General features: G+C 31.7%; 2 protein-coding genes and 1 long non-coding RNA gene across 3 annotated transcripts; 1 reads left to right on the top strand and 2 right to left on the bottom strand.

The window, feature by feature from the left end:
• Nucleotides 1-844: 844 nt before the first annotated feature.
• On the bottom strand, nucleotides 845-3,714 carry LOC127743879 (rRNA (cytosine-C(5))-methyltransferase NOP2C). Its single transcript, XM_052256062.1, has 9 exons — nucleotides 3,561-3,714; nucleotides 3,329-3,473; nucleotides 3,033-3,123; nucleotides 2,643-2,840; nucleotides 2,284-2,513; nucleotides 2,072-2,203; nucleotides 1,639-1,706; nucleotides 1,465-1,526; nucleotides 845-1,149 (listed from the first exon to the last, which is right to left on the bottom strand). Exons 1-9 carry the CDS (start codon nucleotides 3,674-3,676, stop codon nucleotides 1,016-1,018), a joined length of 1,176 nt encoding a protein of 391 aa, XP_052112022.1. The 5' UTR covers nucleotides 3,677-3,714; the 3' UTR covers nucleotides 845-1,015.
• Nucleotides 3,715-10,720: 7,006 nt separating this feature from the next.
• Nucleotides 10,721-12,171, bottom strand: LOC127743881 (uncharacterized). The gene is made up of 3 exons (XR_008005194.1): nucleotides 11,932-12,171; nucleotides 11,670-11,746; nucleotides 10,721-10,931 (listed from the first exon to the last, which is right to left on the bottom strand). It is a non-coding gene; the product is annotated as an uncharacterized LOC127743881 (long non-coding RNA).
• Nucleotides 12,172-13,717: 1,546 nt separating this feature from the next.
• Nucleotides 13,718-16,159, top strand: LOC127743914 (thiosulfate sulfurtransferase 18). The gene is made up of 7 exons (XM_052256129.1): nucleotides 13,718-13,823; nucleotides 14,177-14,221; nucleotides 14,346-14,426; nucleotides 14,556-14,635; nucleotides 14,943-15,013; nucleotides 15,134-15,187; nucleotides 15,775-16,159. The coding sequence occupies exons 2-7, from the start codon at nucleotides 14,199-14,201 to the stop codon at nucleotides 15,868-15,870; spliced, it is 405 nt and encodes a 134-aa protein (XP_052112089.1). The 5' UTR covers nucleotides 13,718-13,823; nucleotides 14,177-14,198; the 3' UTR covers nucleotides 15,871-16,159.
• The last annotated feature ends 3,472 nt before the right edge of the window (nucleotides 16,160-19,631 follow it).

Genomic DNA, 19,631 nt, shown 5'->3' with positions numbered 1-19,631 from the left:
TTGCAAATCCATGACTTGTATGATCAAAATATCAAAAATACATTTGAATAATTTTGTAACCGGCAAAAAGTAACTCAATCTTATTATTTACAAAAATATCTTCAAATAATTTAAAAATACAACAAAAATATTCAACATTAAATATGTATTTCTTAAAAAATATTTTAGAAATTAAATTTTGATACAATTTTTTGCAAGCATAATTAAAAAAATGAGAATCACCAAATTTTAAAGATAAAAATATCTCATTTTTCTAATCATGTTTGCAAAAAATTGTATCAAAATTCAATCACTAAAGTATTTTTTATCATACATAATTAATGTTGGGTATTTTTGTCTCCTTTTTAAATTATTTGAGCGTATTTTTGTCGATAACAAAATTTTAGTATATTTTTGCCAACCACAGTTATTTGGGTACATTTTTTGTGGTTTACCTATTCTTTTTTATTTTTATTTTTTCAATTGTATTCCTGTTACTAGATTTTTATTTTGTTGAGTTTGTATAAATGTGATTTTATATGCATAAACTAGTTCAAACATTTTAGAGCAAAGTAGTTTGATCGAATTTCAATTTTAAATTTTGCAACTTGCAAGTGGCCCAACATTCATAATCCAATCATTCCAGTGAGACTCAGCTGAATTGCTAGGTTGGTTTGTCTTCATGGAGAGACTCTTCTATACTTGTGCAACAGTTTTCTTTCCCATCATAATGATTAAAACCTATTTTGACTTAATCTGTATACACCAAAAGTATAAGAATTTTCACATGCAAATATGTTTTTATCATATCAACACCAAAAGTCTTTAATTCAACTTTTCACTCTATTAATAATTTTAAAAGCACAAACATTCGATTGAATAACAATATTTTTAAATTCCTTTAAATAAATTGACTAGATCTTGATAATACTCAAACAAAAACTTTTCTGAATGAATCTTTCTAATGCATCTGGTGCATATTAAAATTATTTGCCAACTCAAAATAGATAAAATTCTTTGGGGACGGCTGAAGAGATCAAATGGCTATTTTTGTGAACTTGGCAACAAAAAGTCCACTAGTTTGAGATGTTAAGGGATCAAATCGCCATGTTTTTGGTATCCCACCACTTTTGCAAGGCCAATTTCTGGCACCATCTATCTCTGCCAACTCTGCATAATAATTTGTCAAACAACAGAAAAGAAAAACCTCAGCAATATGTATGTGGTGTGATAACTATTGATTTTTGAAAGACATGAAAGCAAATATATTATATATAGCATAAGTGAAGAACCACCACCAACTCCAAGCACTCTCCTTTGGAGTTGGTTTGATTGGGACGACAATATAGTATAGTATCATAAACCATGTTTATAACACTAGACCAAATAACAAAAACAAAAAGCATGTTAAAGCTGCTAAAAATATCATTAGATTATTAGTAATATATGGTTGATGCTTCACACATAGAGGCATGAGAATCCTACCAGCATTTACATTTTCCTTCAAGAAATGTTCCACCACATCTTCATTCTGAGTCAATGTTAAGCTAATAAACAAAGAAGGTATTTGTGAGAATAAATTGCATGATAGTGTGTGTTTCTATCATGTATTTTTTACTTCATTCGAAATACCAAAGAATTTAAAAATTTACAAGGTACCTGCAAGTGCTGTAAACAAGTGAGCCTCCAACTTTTAGTAGTCTGAAACCATTACGAAGAAGATTCAACTGCAGAAAGGAACGAAAAGGTATGTGAGTTTTAATAGTAATATATGTTAGTCACCATGTGTAAAATCCCATGTTATCTCTGTTACATTATTTTATGAAGTCTGGAAATGTTAAAAGAGTTAGCTTGGAAGCTTAAGCTCAATGCTTGATCATTTAGGGTCAGATATTCAAGTGAAGGAGCCTCAGTTCAGCAATGATAAGTTCCACCGTGATTAACTTAATAGAGCATAGAGGGCTATCAATCATGATATAATCTGTCATAACTAGTGAGCAATTAAAAGAAATCAAGGTTAACGATTCCAGTAAAACGTTCTACAATAGAAAAGATGCATTATGGATCAAGGGAATAAGGATGAATCATTTGCCTGCAGAACATGCAAGTTATCAGTCCTCTCTGCATCTAGTACCCGACGTTGAAAAGTCCCCCATCCCCAATTTTTAAACTTCTGAATATGTTTAACTGAGCCGTCATGAGTACACTCTGCATCCACAAGGACCTACACCAAATCCAACATATTATCGTGGTAGAATAAAGCAAATAACTAAGAAACATTAACTCGAATGAAGTACCAGTTACCTTGTCATATCCATGACTTCCCATCTCAACATCAGATACAGTCTTATATAGCTCTCCTTTAGCAAGACCAATTACTCCCGAATGCCGACCATAATATATGAGCTCAGGAGGCTGAGACTTCGACAGTGACTGTGGAATACCACTTCTATTTGCTTTTCTCCTCTCTTTCCATGGTCTTCTTGAGGTCCACTCCTTGAACACATCATCTTTCTCTTCCAATCCAGATTCAACTGTTTGATACTAGACAGAATGAAAACATTTCAGGAACGTATGATAATGAGAAAGAATATGATACTAAATTTGTAGCATAGTAGTATTCCAATATTGACTATCTCTATTCCAACTTAAATTTCAATTACATGGTTTGCAATCAGAACGAGATCCCACAGGAATAACTGAAAATGTTGTTCCATCAGCAACAAAAAGCCGACATCGATCACCCAATGCATATTTCTGCAGCATTGTTCTACATGCAGCCAAACGATGCCTTGCAACATCTACACCGGTCACAGAGCCCAAGTCCCCAAGCAGGTCAAGTATCATACAAAGTTTAGCCCCTAAAAAAAATCAATTTTGAAGGAGTACCATCATAATCTTATCTGGCAAATTACTAAATCACATTTAAAAATTCCCCCTCATATAATATTTCCCTTTACAATCTTTTTATAGTACTTTTTCTAAGATTTTAGCATTATATAAATAAATGAAAGTGAAGACTTAGCACAGTTTAAGAGGAAGAAAATTTTTACCAGGAGCAGCACATAGATCAAGGACATGATCCCCAGGTGATACATTCAAAGCCATAACAGCAGCTCCTGAAGATGCATCAATTCCATATATCTAGAAAAACAAATAATAAAAAAATACCAATTCATTCCCTAAAGATAAAAATAACATTATAGAAAAAAGCTCCGAAAATGGCTCAAGCTACAAATAAAGTAATAAACTAAAAGTTAACAACAAAAATTGCAAAAATGGGGTTTTAAATTTTGAATATAAAGACAAAGAGTTTAAACAGTATTAAATAAAATCGTTCTTCACTTACTTTCCCTTCTTGATATGCCCTAGAACCAGCAATTTGAACATGCGGTGGAAGAGAGTAAAACCCTTGCAACCATTGCACTTTCTCAAGTTTGCACTTCACCTCTTTTTCAACCTCTTCAACACAAGCATCAAATCCGGGTTTCAACCTTTCCAACCCAAAAGTTACAATTGTTTTTAATAGAAAGTAGCAAAATTGAAAAAACAATGTGAAAGAAAGGGAAAATTGGGATTACCGAATGAATCGGGGGGTGGAATCGATTGCAGTGTAAATCGAAGGGTCGAGGTCATTGGCTTCGAGGAATTGAAGGAAAGCTTCTGGCAATGGCAGCGTTGGAGCGTCTTCTTCCATGGAAGCTCGACGAGAGCGAACGCTTGTTAGGTTTTGTCGTTTATATTTATTAAATAAAAATTTAAATTTTTTTACTAATAATAAGTTAAAGGTACATATTAGTTGAATTCTAAAATCAAAAGTTAAAATTATTAGTAAAAGAATAGGTTTAATTACTTTGTTGTCCCTATAGTTTCGCAAAACTTTCAATAAGGTCTCTATACTTTTTTCCCTTTTAATTGGTCCCTGCACCAATTTTTTTTTCCAATTAGGTCCCTACCGTGACCAAACAGTTTGATTTAACAGAATATTCAGTTCCTAAATTAATGATTCTCTAATTTTTTCTAAATCCCTAATTCTCTTTCACTCTTATTTCCTTAAAGACCAAAATAACCCTCCCAGATTTAAACGAAAACTGTTCATTCTCCAAAACTTAGAGAAAAATCTCTTCACGTTCCTCCCCTTCTTCGTTCATTGGTTGCACACTCTGTCATCTGCCAAGTCAACTCCACTGGAACATTGTTGGAGGGTTTCGCTTCTCCGGTGTCACCGCTGTCGTTGTAGGCGTTGTTGCTGCTTCTAGGTAAGACAATGCTTAACCTTGTCAGTCATTGAAAGGTTTTTCTTTTTTTCTCCTGAAAAAATCTGCCACATTGTTTATTAGAGCTTCTTTTTGTTTCTGAAAATGGTTGAATACGGATTCATGGTATTGTATTTTCTTATTTTTGGTATGCAGTTATGGGTGATTCAGATTTCACCATTGAGGTCCACCATGGTGTCAAATTTGTTGACAGTGAACACGGATTAGAGTATTTAGGAGGAATGGTTATGGAGGATTTACATTTTGACGTTGATGAATGGTCATTGCAAGAGATTGTGAGTGAGCTAAAACAACTAGGGTATAAGGAATATGCTAGGATATGGTACAAGGAACTTGGGATAGATTTGAAATCAGGTCTTAGAGATATGAAGTCCAATGGGGATGCGATGAGAATGGCTAGGTTACTGGTGTCAAGTTCCTACAAACATTGCAAGGTATACGTTGTCGATGGAGTCAGAGAATGATTGAAATCACTTCTAGTGATATTGATTATGTGCCAGAGGAAGGTGTAGACAGTGGCTCTGGGTTGATAGAGGTTGAAGTGGATGCTGAGTCAGAGCCTTCTACTGATGAAGAGGTATTTGATGACAGTGCTGATGATGGTGACCATGAGGATCACTTTGGGTTTGAGGTGGAGGACAATGATCCACAATCAAATGCGTTTGGGGGATTCACTAGCCCACTGAATGATGAGGGACCTGCAGCAGCTGGAATAGCTCAAGGTGATGAAGGTTTAACGGAGGGTGATGAGCAAGTTGGGGGCATATTTGATGGATATGAGACTGAAGATATAGACAGTTATGAAGGGGACTTTGATGACATGATAAAAAAGAGGAGGTTTTCCAAACACAATGAGGTAGAGATGAACAGAGAGTATGAATTTCAGGTGGGCCTGGAATTTAAATCACTAAATCAATTTAAAGATGCTATTAAGGAGCATGCCCTATTGAACGGTCGGGACATTAGGTTTCGAAAAAATGATAAGGTGAGGTGCAGAGTTGTTTGCAAAGGAAGAAAGGAAAAGTGCAAGTGGGTTTATTTTGCAAGTAAAGTTGGTGGTTCTGACTATTTCAGGATCAAGACTTTGAATAAAAAGCATACTTGTGGAAGGAACTATAGCGGAAGACTTGCATCAAGCAGTTAGATCTCAAAGAAGATTGCCAACAACATCAGCAGAGGCGAGGAAATGAAGCTTGCAATAGTTATTCAGACCATCCAAGACAAATATATGGCGAATATCACTGTTGGTAAGGCTTATTGGGCAACGAGGAAGGCAAGAGAAGAGGTACATGGGCGGGCAATCCAACAGTATGCTAAGTTAAGGGATTACTGTGCAGAAATACTTAGGGCAAATCCAGGATCTAGTGTGAGCATATTGGTTAATAGGCCTTCTCTTACGCACCAGCTCCGATTTATGAGAATGTCTATGTGCCTTGATGCAGTCAAGAAAGGTTTTTTGGCAGGTTATAGACCTATTATTGGCGTGGATGGTTGTCACTTGAAGGGTGACCATAGACAGCAGCTGGTAGTTGCTGTTGGCAGAGATCCGAATGACAATTACTTTCCGATTGTCGTGGCTGTAGTAAAGGCAGAGACTAAGGACAACTGTGGATGGTTCCTGGAGATGCTGTTAAATGACATTGGAGAATCAAAAAATTGGGTTTTCATGAGTAACCAACAAAAGGTATAACAAATATATTAATTAATTTGTTTGCACTTAAATATGGTTACGAACTATAATGAATAATTTGTTATATTTGCAATAAAACATTGTTTGCAATTAAATATATGGTTGAACTTAAATATTTTTTGCAATTCTATGTTTGTGAATATTAATCTGCTATATGAATTTGCTATGTTTGTGAACATAAATCTGTTATGTTTAGATGTTCTATTAATCTGCTGTATGAATTTATCGTGTTCTACACTTAAAATATAAATCAGGGGCTGATGCAAGTGTTTCAAGAGTTATTGCCAACACTGGAGCATAGGCTTTGTTTGAGGCATTTATATGCCAACTGTAAAAAGGCATATAGGGGTGGTACTGTACTAAGGGACCTAATTCTATCTATTGTCAAAGCTACCTATGTGGAAAAATAGAAAAGAAGGATGAATCAACTTAAGGAGTTCAACATAAATTGTTATGATAAGTTGTTTGCACTGGATCCAAAATTGTAGACAAAGAGTCACTTCACATTCCTGGCCAAGAGTGACATGTTGTTGAACAATATCTCAGAGGTATTCAATGGAAGAATTCTAGAGACAAGAGACAAGCCAATTCTTACTATGTTTGAATGGAGTAGGTGCTACTTAATGACAAGGTTTGCAGAAAAAAAAGAAGAAGGAAGAGAGGTATGAGGGCTATGTTTTGCCAAAACCCAAGAAACAACTAAATATCATTGCGGTTAGAGCTATAGAGTGGCAAGCTAAATGGGCAGGAGACCTCAAGTTTGAAGTGCACCATAAGAACAGGATGATCATGGAAAGATTTGTTATCGATTTGATGGCTGAAAAGTGTAGTTGTAGATTTTGGGGCTTGTGTGGTATGCCATGTCCACATGCTTACTGTGCTATTTTTGAGAAGGGTGACAATCCGAAAGACTATTGTAGTAACTACTACAGCAAGGTAGCATACCTTGCTACATATGGGCAGTCAATATCACCAATCAATGGAGAAAACATGTGGCCAAATATAAAATGTGATACCATCATCCCTTTAATTTTTAGAGTTAAACCAAGAAGGCCAAGGATGGTTAGGATAAGGGAACCCGATGAAAATAAAACACAAACAAAATATAGAAACACTAGAACTTCTGTTACCTACAGTAATTGTGGCCAATATGGACACAACAAGAGACACTATCCAAACCCTATAGTGACAGGTATTAGTTGCTCCTTTATTTTGTTCATGTGTTGAAGAACTATTACTAATTGCTATTTCATGTTGTAGCTCCTGAAGGCACACAAGGATCTGATGCTACTGTTGGAACTGGAGGAGGTGATGCTGCTGCTAATGAACCTGGTGTCGCTGTTGAAGCAAATGGATTTGAAACCGCTACTACTGCTAGATCCAGAGTGATTAGAGGGAGCGGTAGAGGAAGAGTAGCAGTAGATATGGGCAGAGGAAGGGGTAGAGGGAAGGCTGCACCTATGACTGCACCACTATCACAGCCTCCAAACACCCTGCACCACCATCATAGCCGGCCATCTTGCTGACACCAACATCACTGCCCACCACCTTGCCTATACCAGTATTACTGCCCACTGCACCAGCATCTCAATCTTTGTCTAAGACCAAAGTCTTTGGTGTGAGAAAAAGTGAAAGACTCAAGATAAGAGTAAGGAAGGCAACAAGTCAGCCACCTGAACATGTTGACCTCACACTTGATTGAGGTTGAAGACTCTTTAGGATTTCCTTTTGATATGTATTGTGTTATGTAAGATTTTTAGTGTTCACCTATGACTCTGCTTTCTTTATGGTTTGGACCACTTTTATTATATGGTGTGGACCACTTTTATTATGTGGGTAAAAAACTGTTATGAGAGGGTGAAACATTTATTTTGTGGCTATCTAGGTGTCCTACAATATATAATGCAAAAACCAATGGTGTCTATTTTAATTCAATGCATCTTTTTTTTAGTTACTTTTTTCTCTATATCACATTTCCATGCATATTAAATAGTAAAGGAACAACTTTCATTTAGAAAACTTAAACAACATTTCATATATATTCATTGCATTCAAAACAAACAGTACATTTTTGACTTATATAGACTATTACATTATCATCACAGCCATACTTTCTACATCTTTACATATAACATTGCAATAATCAAAACACCAAATATCAAAATCAGCATAATTAGCATCTTGTTTTGCTTTTTCATAGTATTTTTCATTTTAGCAAATTGCTCTTCGACTGAACTCAGCTCACCACACAACCTTTCTACACGAGCATCTATTTCTCCAACCTCTGTAATTAATCTCTCTAGATCCACACTTAATCTATCTATCTTCCTTTTTTGTGCCTCCAATTCTCTAACCTTTCCAAATTCTTGCTGTGAACCGATTACTCCATCTTCCTCAGATATTTTTTTTCCTTTTCATCAACCTACTAAAAAGCCTTGCATCTCCTGTTAGTGTAAGAAATGAACCTTCTGTTTGGATTTTTTGATGTACTTGAACTCCGAAGAATCAGAGTGTCTCCACAAAAGTAACGAACCCTCCTTTCCTTTTGCTTCAACCGTCCACTCTTCTCATCTTCTTCATCATCAATCCACTCGAAGAACTTGCATTTTGTCATTCTCCCACAACCAACATACCTTCTTCCATGGCTTGCTACTGCCGAAGAATACATTATATGATAACTGTCTCACCACAAAAATAAAGATGTCTCTTTTTGACGAGGGTTTTCGAACTAGAGACTCCTGAAGATAAGTGACTTTGATCCATAAGTATTCACAGAGTGAGAGAAGCAAATAGAGGAGGAGAAGTTTGAGGAAGAGACGAAGAGAGTGAGAACTCAAAACCCTACTGATTCTCAATGATTTGTAAGGGGTAGACGAGGGGTATAATAGTCAAATTAACATTCTTAATGTTTTTTGTAACATTTACTGTCAATAGGGATCTAATTGAAAAAAAATTGGTGTAGGAACCCAATTAAAAGAGAAAAAAGTATAGGAACCTAATTGAAAATTTTGCGAAACTATAGGAACCAACAGAGTAAGAAACAATATATATTTGAAATATGTATATGTAAAATAATTCTATTATAATCTAAAATGAAATAAAGTTTTATAATTTTTTTCAAAACAATTTTAGTGAAATTAGTAAAATTTATTTACATATTAAGTTATATATATATATGTGTGTGTGATAAAGTATATCTTTTATCCTTGAAGTTTGATTCATGTGTATACATTCTAATAAATAAAGGTAAAAATTATTTCTAGCCAAATATTGGTTGAAGTAATAATATTTGTTGGTCATGTAGCATTGTTATTTAAAAAATATTTTTAAATTTAATTTTATTTTAGTTTTATCGCAAAAATTTTAATTTGCAACAAATATATCCCTATCAGCTAAATTATGAAAAAAATTTATAACCAATTTAACAATAATTTTATAAGGATAATCTTTAACATAAGTATGTCAAACAAAAAATTTTATTATTATTAGTTCTTAGTTATTAAGTATTATTGTTAGATTAATCATAAATTTTTTGAAAATTTAGTTATTAAAGATGTATTTGAAGCAAATAAAAATTCTAAGATAAAATAAAATTTATAGATATTTTTAAATAAGATTCATTTACCTATATTTTTATTAGTTTCTATTGAGATAGTAATTGAAGATAAAGGAAAAATTTTGTTTCAACTTTCAAGGATAGAGAGACAATAATATTTCTCTTTTATTACTTTTAATTACACAATAAGTAATTTTAAGAAACAGAAGCATATAATCCCCAAAAGAAAAAGTGATTTTCAATGCACTCATTATTTAATGTGATGTTCATAAAAACAAAAAACATAACAATAAAAAAGTAAATGAAGATTATGTAAAAAGTTTAAAATTATGCATGATAAAGTGATAAGAATAATATAATGGGTAGTGAGGTAGACAATGAATAGTTTTCCCATTGTTTAATTTGTTCCATACCTCATCTCCATCCATATTTAATTTTCTATGATGATGAAAGATTATTCTCACAATTCAAAAGTGATCTTTTGCCCATCCTTGTTGATGTATTCATAGCCATTGAAATAGACTTTTTGTCTCAATTCTTATTTCCACAAGGAAATAAGTAGTACTACTTACACTCACTTATGTATTGTGATTAAGGTAGCTTTGGGAGTTATAAAAACAAAATAAAAAATAAGCATTGAATTTTAATTTTTTTTTTTAATTTTTCACTTTTTCGCTGCTTATGAATATTGGAATGCCATCTTGGTATATTAGTTTTACCAATCATTTTACTCTTAAATTCAAAATCAACCACTAATAAATCTTCACGTATAAATTATATATTTAGTATTATATGAAACATTTTTATTTAAATAAATTTGATTATTATTAGTCTATTACAAATTTAATTATTCTATTAAGATAAATTATTTTTATGATTAATTAATTATTTAATTTAAAAAATATGAACTAATACGTCTATAAATATAGGTAAATACTTGCTCATCAATGATTGATTTTTAAAATACATAAAACATTTTTATAACTTTACTAATAGTAGAAATTCATTTTAGTTAATGTCATGACCCGAATCAAACCATGACTGACACTCAAGGGACAAGTCCCTCAGCAAACTAAACGATCAAATTTTTAGAAAAAAACGGACAGAATATTCTCTGTTTCTAAGACCTTATCAACATAAATATTAACTCCATGTTATATATATATATCAAGTTGATAACTAGAGTATATAGTTAAAACCATAAGTCTTACATAACTAAATCATAATCACTACCTAAAGAGTTCAAGATTCAAAATAACATAACCCACATGAGGATCCTGCCTGTGACATATGGAGCATTGACATAATCTAGATTTTGAGCAAAGGTTCCATTACATAATTACTTAGCCCTTGGAAAGAAAAAAGGCTCACCAAAATGACTAAGATCTACTGGGGGCTGGTGGAATGAAACCTGGAATGACTCCTGTATCTAAAAAATATAGGAATATAATAGGGTGAGTTTTGCAACTCAGTGAACAAACATTACATCTATAACTCACACGAGATAATACAGAGTTTACCTTGAAAATTATATTTCTTTTCAGAGATGAGAAATTCATTTAATTAATTATACAAATAATAGATAATTAGTTAAGCGGATGAACTGAAATGGGAGTTCTCATTCCAAAAGTCAAATCAAATCAAATATTACACACCTAGGACGGCTCCACCTCTAAGGGTAGCCCTTTCCTCTAGTGTGCCCGTACGGTATAACAGATCCAACGTGTGGCCTACACATTAGGCTAGCAACGCCCCTGCTAGCTGAGGTCTGAACCAGATGCATCTAGGTTAATGTCATAACCGCCGTTAACTACGGTTTTCTAGTCAGAGTCTCCCAAACCAATCCAAACCAAATCACTTATAAAAATCTCTAGTGCTTATAACATACTACTAAATTCCATAGCAAATCAATATATATAGGATTGCATACTAAAATTTAATTAAAATTTACATAAGGTCAAATAAGAAAACATTTATACTTTACAAAATATATAAATATCGTCTCGTGTGTATTTTTATAAAATTGTAAGTTTCACAAATTAATATTTATTTTCAAAAATTTAGAAATCAAAATAATAAAATATTTTCAAATTCCAAAATTAATTATGCAACATAGATATTGATAATAATATATTTAAAAACAATTATAGATATAATATCTACTCACAACTTGATTCCAAAGAACCGGAAGCAACTCTGAGCGCGTCAACGAGCTACCAAATGATGTCCAATAATTCTACAACTCTAGAAACATGACAATAATGATATTTGTCAGCTACTAATATTGTCAATTAATATAATCTTACTCACATTGACAAAAGCTCCAAATTTTCTAACCCCTAACAACCCTAATTCGGATTTATATATACCCATAAATATAGAGATGACAAAAATTGGAGATATGACTAATTATTGAGTCAAAGAGTTACCTTGAAACCTCAATAATAATAGAAACTCAGAAGTTGAATGCTCCCTTTACTCATTGGTATGAACTTCTTGATTTGGGATTGTGAAAAATAGAAATTTACTTTGGATATAGATGATATATTAATATAGAGATAAAATAAAATGGTAAAATGAAATCTGGTGTGTGTGGCTGGATGAAGATTTTGAAATAAAGAAGATGGAATGGAAGAGGAGATGAAGGAGAAGAGAGGGTTTGGTTTTGATTTGTACGAAGGAAATGAAAATAAAAGAGAGAGGGAAGTATCATAGAAGGCTCGAGAGAATAAGAAGGGGGAAGGGGTTTAAATGGAGCATGTGCCCCCACGTGACTATGCGCTTCTGTTTCTTTTTTTTTTTTCCTTTGTGGGTATAACGGTTAATGTCAAAGAGTATAAAGTTTAATTATTCTAACTGTACATTAAAAAATAATTACTAAATCAGTAATTCATATAAAATATATATTAGAGTAATATTACACATTCAATTTTTGTTAGGAATGAAATCTAACCAAGTTAAATAATAAGATTTTAAATAATATTAGTCATAATTAATTTTTTTATATTGAATCAGCAAAAGCAATGTCTCCTTGCATAATATGGATTCCAAACATTCATGATCTGGATGTGAATGAGTCGAATTACTTATCCCTCGGTCTATTAGTGAACTATCTCTCCAGGAATTGTGAAAGATGTTCCACTAGAAATATTCTTGTTATTGCTTCGACTCATATTTCCCAAAAAGTGGATCCCGCTCTAATAGCTCCGAATAAATTAAATACATGCATTAAGATACGAAGATCAAACTGCCGAATCGGAAAAATTAGGTGCTATCATATAGCATAGCTTTGTATCGACTAAGTTCACGAGTTGGAGATAAGCGGACTCGAACCACTGACATCCGCCACAGGATAAACCACCGTCTCTCAGGCCCGACTGATTCTACCATAGAGGCCAACGATAGACAATAACCAACTTAATTGGACTTGGTTAAAAAAATTTAGATATGTAATATTATTCTATAAAATATACATTAAAAATGAATTAAACAATATATATTTATACATAAATACATTAGGTAACGTTTGTTTTGAAGTACTGTGACAGAGATTGAGATATTGGGAATAAGTATCATATTTGTTAGTATAGAGATTGGTACTAAAATTTTAGTTTCTATATCAAAATTTCAATACCTCCATAGGAGACTCAAATTTTTGAAAAAAGAAACTGAAACTTTAATAATATTTTATACCTAAAATACTTTAATTTCAATTAATTAATTTCAACTTTATTATTTGTGCAAATTAAATTATAACTTCATTCTTATTTCAGTTTTTATCTTACTCCCACTTTATACCAAATACAATACTAAGATTTATTTCATTCTCTGTCTCTTAATCTCAATCTCTCGGTCTGGATTTCTCTTTCAAACGCTACCTTATAACTTATTCGATGATTTATTTTTTGTGTCCCTATATGTATTATTTTTCAATTTATACCTTCGTTTATACTAATAACTACATTAAAGAAAAGGGAGAAGAAGAAGAGAATCTAGCAATATCTCTTTTGTGTGATTCCCTTCCATGCAAGAATCAACAACTTAACTGGAATCCCACACACACTCCGCAACAAATCAAGCTGACGCGTCACGCAATTCAATTGCCATTTTTTATTTCATTTCTCTATCTACCAATCTATTCATCTCTACATTTTATTTTATTTTATTTTATTTCATTTTCACTACAAAATCATTGGCTTTTTTTTTTCTTATCATATTTGTGTAATCACACCCCACTTAACTAACCTTTCCACAAATAATGGATCCTTTCTCAATTCCAATCTCACACTCAAGCACACTCTTTTGCAATTAACCCGTCTAGGTGCATAAGCATAAGCATAATCTCTCTTTCCGTTTATCAATTATGTTCCAAGTATAATTTATATACTGAATCAATTCACTTTTTTCTATCATTGGATGATGAGATGTGTAACATATATTAGTTGGATTTATATATTATATTATGAGTTTAATTTAAATGCACTGATAGTGTTTATACAATTGTACAATCATATCCGTTTTTTTGAATCATACGGTTAAAAGATAGTTATTTTTATTGATGTAACATCGTGTAATTCGATATACGTATAAAATTACACTGATATATAGTACATCAAAATTAAATTCTTATATTATATATATCTTCATTCACCAGTTTTTCTTTCTATGTTGTAGATAGATATTGCTTATCTCTACTATGGGTTCAATTGGAACCGAAAGGTAACATATATTTGCTTAATTAGCTTATAAATTCATCATTATTCCAATAGTTTTTTCTGAAATAATTTCATTTGGTTGAGTACTTGAGTTGCTGATTATTCTTAGCTATGGTTCTTGATTTTAGCCCAAAAGTTGAGGTTGCCACAGTTGATGTAATTTCAACTAAGGGTCTTATCCAGAATGGCCATGTTTATCTAGATGTTAGGTAAGATTTATATTTTTATTTATATTAAATATAACCAGTTTAATGGTTTCTGTTATCTGGGTTTCTTTGAATTTTTGGATTTATTTTAAGATTTCATGCTGGTATTTCTTTGATATTGCAAATTGTTAGGACTGTGGAAGAGTTCCAGAAAGGACATGTGGATGCAGAGAAGATTATCAACATTCCATACATGTTTAATACACCACAGGGTATGCTGAATTTTTTTATTTTAAATTATACTTAAACACTATCAATCTAAAAGTATTTTTCAATGATACGATAAATCTAATCATATACTGTCACGTTAATAAAAATAACTAGTAATGTTGAAATCTGTGGTCGTTAATCTTCCATTTCGTGTTAAGAGAGATAGTCATAGTTTTTCAAGCCGAATTAGTCAAATTCCTGGTAACAAGATTCGGAAAACAGTCCGATCATATTACATTAATAAAAATAACTATTTTTTCGGGCTTGTTATGGTTAGAATGTTTTAACTAATGTGATTTTGAGGAACAGGAAGGGTAAAGAACCTGGAGTTTTTGAAGGAGGTTTCATCTGCTTGTAAGAAAGAAGATCACATCATTGTGGTAAATTTATTTGAAATATATTTTCATTGTCAATAGTTTTTCTTTTTTTTGTTTTTATTTTGGTTTCTTAATACATATTGCTATGATATTCTATGTGTGTTTGTTTCTTCTTTTTTTTAGGGTTGCCAGAGTGGGGTGAGGTCTCTTTATGCAACTGCTGATCTTCTTGCTGAGGTAACTTGAAAGTTCATGTCAACAATTACTTCAACACATTCTTCAATCAAAATTCTAAATAAAAAATATAAAAAAAATAAAAATTCATCTTGTATTTTTTAATATATGCATAATTATTTATCTGAATGGACAATAGAGATAAAGGCCTAATTAAGGTGATTTTATCTCATATAATAATATTATTAAGAAGGCTTAATTAGATGAAAAGTAGTTCTTTGAATTGAGATTATGAAAATCCAAACGAATTTTATATATCAAATTTGTTTAAACTTTTACGATTTGTTCGTTTAATATTTTTTAGATATCTTAATTTTATTACTAGAAACTCGATTAATTAGACTCAATCCGACTTAAATCTCTAAAAGGGTAGTTTTTAGAAAAATGATGAATTAAGGACCTTGTTGATGTCCTCTATCAATAACATGAATAATGCTTAAAAGATCAAAGTAAAAGTAGTTTCTGGCTTTTCTTTATTTTTCTTTTATTCTCTTAGCTTTGTCATATTGTATCAACCAACCAATGTGGATGAGGAAATTAATTAACTTGTTTATGTTGATTGGATTTTGTTGTCAAATTTAATTTGGCAGGGTTATAAGGATGTGAATAACATGGGAGGAGGTTATTTGGACTGGATAAAGAATGAATTTCCAGTGAAAGCACCAAAAGTGAAAAATGATATCTAATCAATAATAGAATCATAGTTCCATTAGTTTCATCTGAATAATGGTTTTGATATTTGCTGTATCAATATCCATGTTAACTACTTTCATTGTTCTCACTAGCTATAGTATGTATGTATATATATTATGCTTAATCATAAGAAATGCAACTATATGTTGTAAACTTGTAATGCAATTGTAATCTTCAAGGACTATATTAATGGGAACAACCATTAATAACAGAAAGGAAAAGTATGCGGAACCAAAAGGAAATCAGCCAAAAAATAAACAAAATCACATTTTGCTTAATTAATTTAATTTTATTTAATTTTCAAATTTTGTTATTAATTGTCGTGTTCAACCAAATCACTCCTTGACTAATATGTGGAAAAAAACCAAAAATCTCTCCTGGGATCACGGAACTCCTCATCACCTTCGTTTCAAAATTCAACCCTATGGTGCATGGTTTGGTGAGGGTGTCATCAACAGTGCAGGGAAGGGAATTGGTGCATAGGAAGCCGATAAAGCCCGTTGGAATATTGGATCAGTTTGGTCATAGTTGAAGGGAGAGTGTGAATTCTGAAGGTTGTGTTTTTAGGGAGTATGAAATAGGACCATTACGGGTGTTATTAAAAAAAACATTCATTTAATATAAAAAAAACATATTAACACTTAACAAAAGAAATATTCAGTTATATTTTAGCAAAAATAATTAAATATTTATAAAATTTAAAAAAAATTATAAAATTTTTAAAGAAATAGAGACATTTACATTTGTAATACAAAAAAATTCGAAAAATATATAAAAGAACATCCATTTAGCATGAAAAAGAAACATTCTAATACTTAGCAGAAGGAACATCCATATATATTAACTCGTAGAAATTTTAAATTCACCCAAAGATATTTGGCTGATTTTTGGCTGATACCCTTTTGGTTCCCTAGCATTACTCTAACAGAAAAATTCCTTGTTAATTAATTTCTTATTGCTCATGTCCATGTGCATAGAAAATCTATTGTATTATTGGTTGATTATCTTAAGTAATATACTTTGATATGTGATGATTTATTAGTGGCTAAGAGAAGGGACTGAATCTTAGCCCCCTTTTACTTAGTAATCCTTGCTGTCCTTTAGAACACTTGAGGAGATATTTCTTATTTTTGTCTCGTGCCTAGCCACGAGATTTTTTCGTTTTGTCTCATGACCAGCCAGGAGATATTTTTCAGTTTTGTCTCCTGTGCAGCAGAATCAGAAATAGAGTAGAAGAGAGAGAAAATTACACCAAGATATATCCTGATTCAACTGCAAAGTGCAATGCAGCCTACATCTAGTCTCCATCACAATAATGATGAAATTTCACTATAATCATCCTTGATTACAAACACCAATTCTCCCTAGGAACTACCCTTCCTATCTGGGACAAGTCCAGAATCTAAACCCCAATCCTGAACTTGACTTTGTTACTGCCAAGCTTTCAACTACTAAGTGCTAACCCAACTTGCAAGGGGATTCCCACAGAATCATGAAACACAACACAGATGTACAAAGGACCTCTAAGGACATCTATGTCTTTTTCTTTTAATTTTGCACTCACTGCCTTTTTTTACTCTGGCTTTTTCTTACAAACCTCATTGTTTGCCTTTTTCCATGAGATTCAAAACAGACAAAATTAAACAGAAAATTACAAAATAGAATACATTGAAGGAGAAGAACTTCTGTTAGTTTAGGTAGCTATGTGAACACTATATCTTGCACTCTCACTCATTTCTCCAAGCCTTGGCTGTTCTCCCTTATTTATATAGGGGGAAGCCTCCACGGTTGAAACTACTTTTACCAAGCTAAACTTCTTCTTCTTTAAGAAAAACGGTTCGGCCAGAGAGGGAGGAGAGGAAACCGAATATTTTAACCAACATGCAATTACCTCTGTGTCTTCCTTTTACACCAAGTTTCATCAATCTGAGCCATCCCTCCTTGCTTGCACTCCAAGAAGGACTCCTAGCCCTTGATGCTTCTTGATGCATGACAACTTCTTCTGCTCAAACTTCTGCAACTTCACCACGTAGCTACAGTAGCTACCTCCTGTGGTAGTTGATCAAAAGCTGAGACAAGTCATCCCTCAAGGATCTTCTTTCTCTGACCGAATTCTTCTCTTTCATTTTTGGTATAGAGAGCTTGAGCTTACTTCACCAAATCTTACCTTTCTTGGTGAAGATCTCAGCCACAACATACTTTTTGTTTTCTTTTTCTTGCCATCATTGTGATGGTCTTGTTGCTTGCTTCTTCTTCTCTACGGTAGCTTGCCATAACTTCCATGGTTTCTACTGTGATATGACCGAATAGAGAAGAGAGATAAGAGAGAAGAGAGAGTAGAAAGAAAAGCAATTAAATGAATTTGAACAAAGTAATTAAAAAATGAGTTGCTTTTGTTTCCCTTTTGCTGAGTAGCGTGCCTCATTAAGGCCAACCATCTAATCAATTATAATTTCTCTCTCATAGTTCCAAGGACTGCATTAACTCCTTTTTATAAAATTTAAATTTCATCATATAATAAAAAAGGAGATCCGTTGGAAGCATGAATCAAAACATTTACTTTCTCTCAATATTAGTTTCGGACCAAGCAAGCAAATTTCTGGTAGAAACATTGATTTGAGCCAATAGTAATAATGATTGAATCTGGCCTAATACACAAATTATTATTTCAGCCACAATAAACATTGTCTCAATGTTAAAAATATTTTAATGGGCTTATTTTATTTTTCCTTTTCTTTTCAACTCAATCAAAACCTACATAACAAAATTAATTTAATTAACATATATGAATTGAAATCATATTAATAATTTTATAATTAATCATATTAATAATGTTTGATCATCATTAATTGAATTTGGAGTTTCCAAACTTATCAATATATTTATTGTTGGTAGACCAAATTTTAGATCAAGTAGGCTAATAGTGAAGAATGAGGTTAATACTATTACTAGGTTCTTGTATTTGGGTGATTGAGTTGAGAAGAGGATTATGCTCCAAAATAATATGTTTAGCAGCTAAACAAGAGTGATCAGCAAATACAGATAAAAACTTTTTTAATTAATGGTGAACATATTTTAAATGAGTTTGGTATGACTATAAGAATAAGTTATCATTTTTATTTATGAACTAAGGTAAGATTATACGCAGAGAGGCTATATATTATATTTTAATAAGTGTTATATTATTTATAGATTGATTAGATAATATGTAGGTTAATGTTAAATTTAAAGTGTTTTATATTAAAAATATTTTGCAAAACATTTATTTGATAATTTGTGTATAATTTTATATGATTATTCAACTAAAAATATAATGCAAATTGAAATTTATTTTATTGTTTTAAGAATTCAAATTTTTTTTTAGAAAAAAGACATAAATTTTTTTATATTAGAATTATATAAAATTATATTTTTATTTGTTTTTTTATATTTGTTTTAGCTGTCATATTTTATCTTTTTATGCAATATTTTGTGGTCTATAAATAATTAAAGAAAAATAAACGAATGAGAATGAAAACATTAAAAATATAATATAAAATGATGAATTAACTTTATAATTATGATATATTTGATTGTAGCTACTAAGATGTGCCAAATTTAAAATTATTTGGAAGAGTTTTTTCAATTGGTACGAAAAATTAAGAAATAAAGAGTGATAAGAGTCTTATGCTTCTTGTATAAACAAATTAAATAATGTAATAGTAAAAATATTAACATATATAAATAGTTTTAAATATTTGTAGCTAAAATTTTT

The sequence above is a fragment of the Arachis duranensis genome, unplaced genomic scaffold (genome assembly GCF_000817695.3).
Source record: "Arachis duranensis cultivar V14167 unplaced genomic scaffold, aradu.V14167.gnm2.J7QH unplaced_Scaffold_165934, whole genome shotgun sequence".
In the NCBI taxonomy this organism is placed as follows: Eukaryota; Viridiplantae; Streptophyta; class Magnoliopsida; order Fabales; family Fabaceae; genus Arachis; species Arachis duranensis.
The sequence above is the reverse complement of the archived record's forward strand: the minus strand, read 5'-3'. Positions and strand labels throughout refer to the sequence as shown.

Excerpts from the sequence above, each read along its gene's own strand:
- LOC127743879 (XM_052256062.1), bottom strand. The coding sequence starts at position 3,676 with ATGGAAGAAGACGCTCCAACGCTGCCATTGCCAGAAGCTTTCCTTCAA. Across the intron at positions 1,527-1,638 it reads CTTGTTTACAGCACTTGCAG|CTTAACATTGACTCAGAATG; the intron begins GTACCTTGTAAA and ends TTTGTTTATTAG. Across the intron at positions 1,150-1,464 it reads GAAGGAAAATGTAAATGCTG|AGTTGGCAGAGATAGATGGT; the intron begins GTAGGATTCTCA and ends ATTATTATGCAG.
- LOC127743914 (XM_052256129.1), top strand. The coding sequence starts at position 14,199 with ATGGGTTCAATTGGAACCGAAAG. Across the intron at positions 14,636-14,942 it reads CATGTTTAATACACCACAGG|GAAGGGTAAAGAACCTGGAG; the intron begins GTATGCTGAATT and ends TTTGAGGAACAG. Across the intron at positions 15,188-15,774 it reads CTGCTGATCTTCTTGCTGAG|GGTTATAAGGATGTGAATAA; the intron begins GTAACTTGAAAG and ends TTAATTTGGCAG.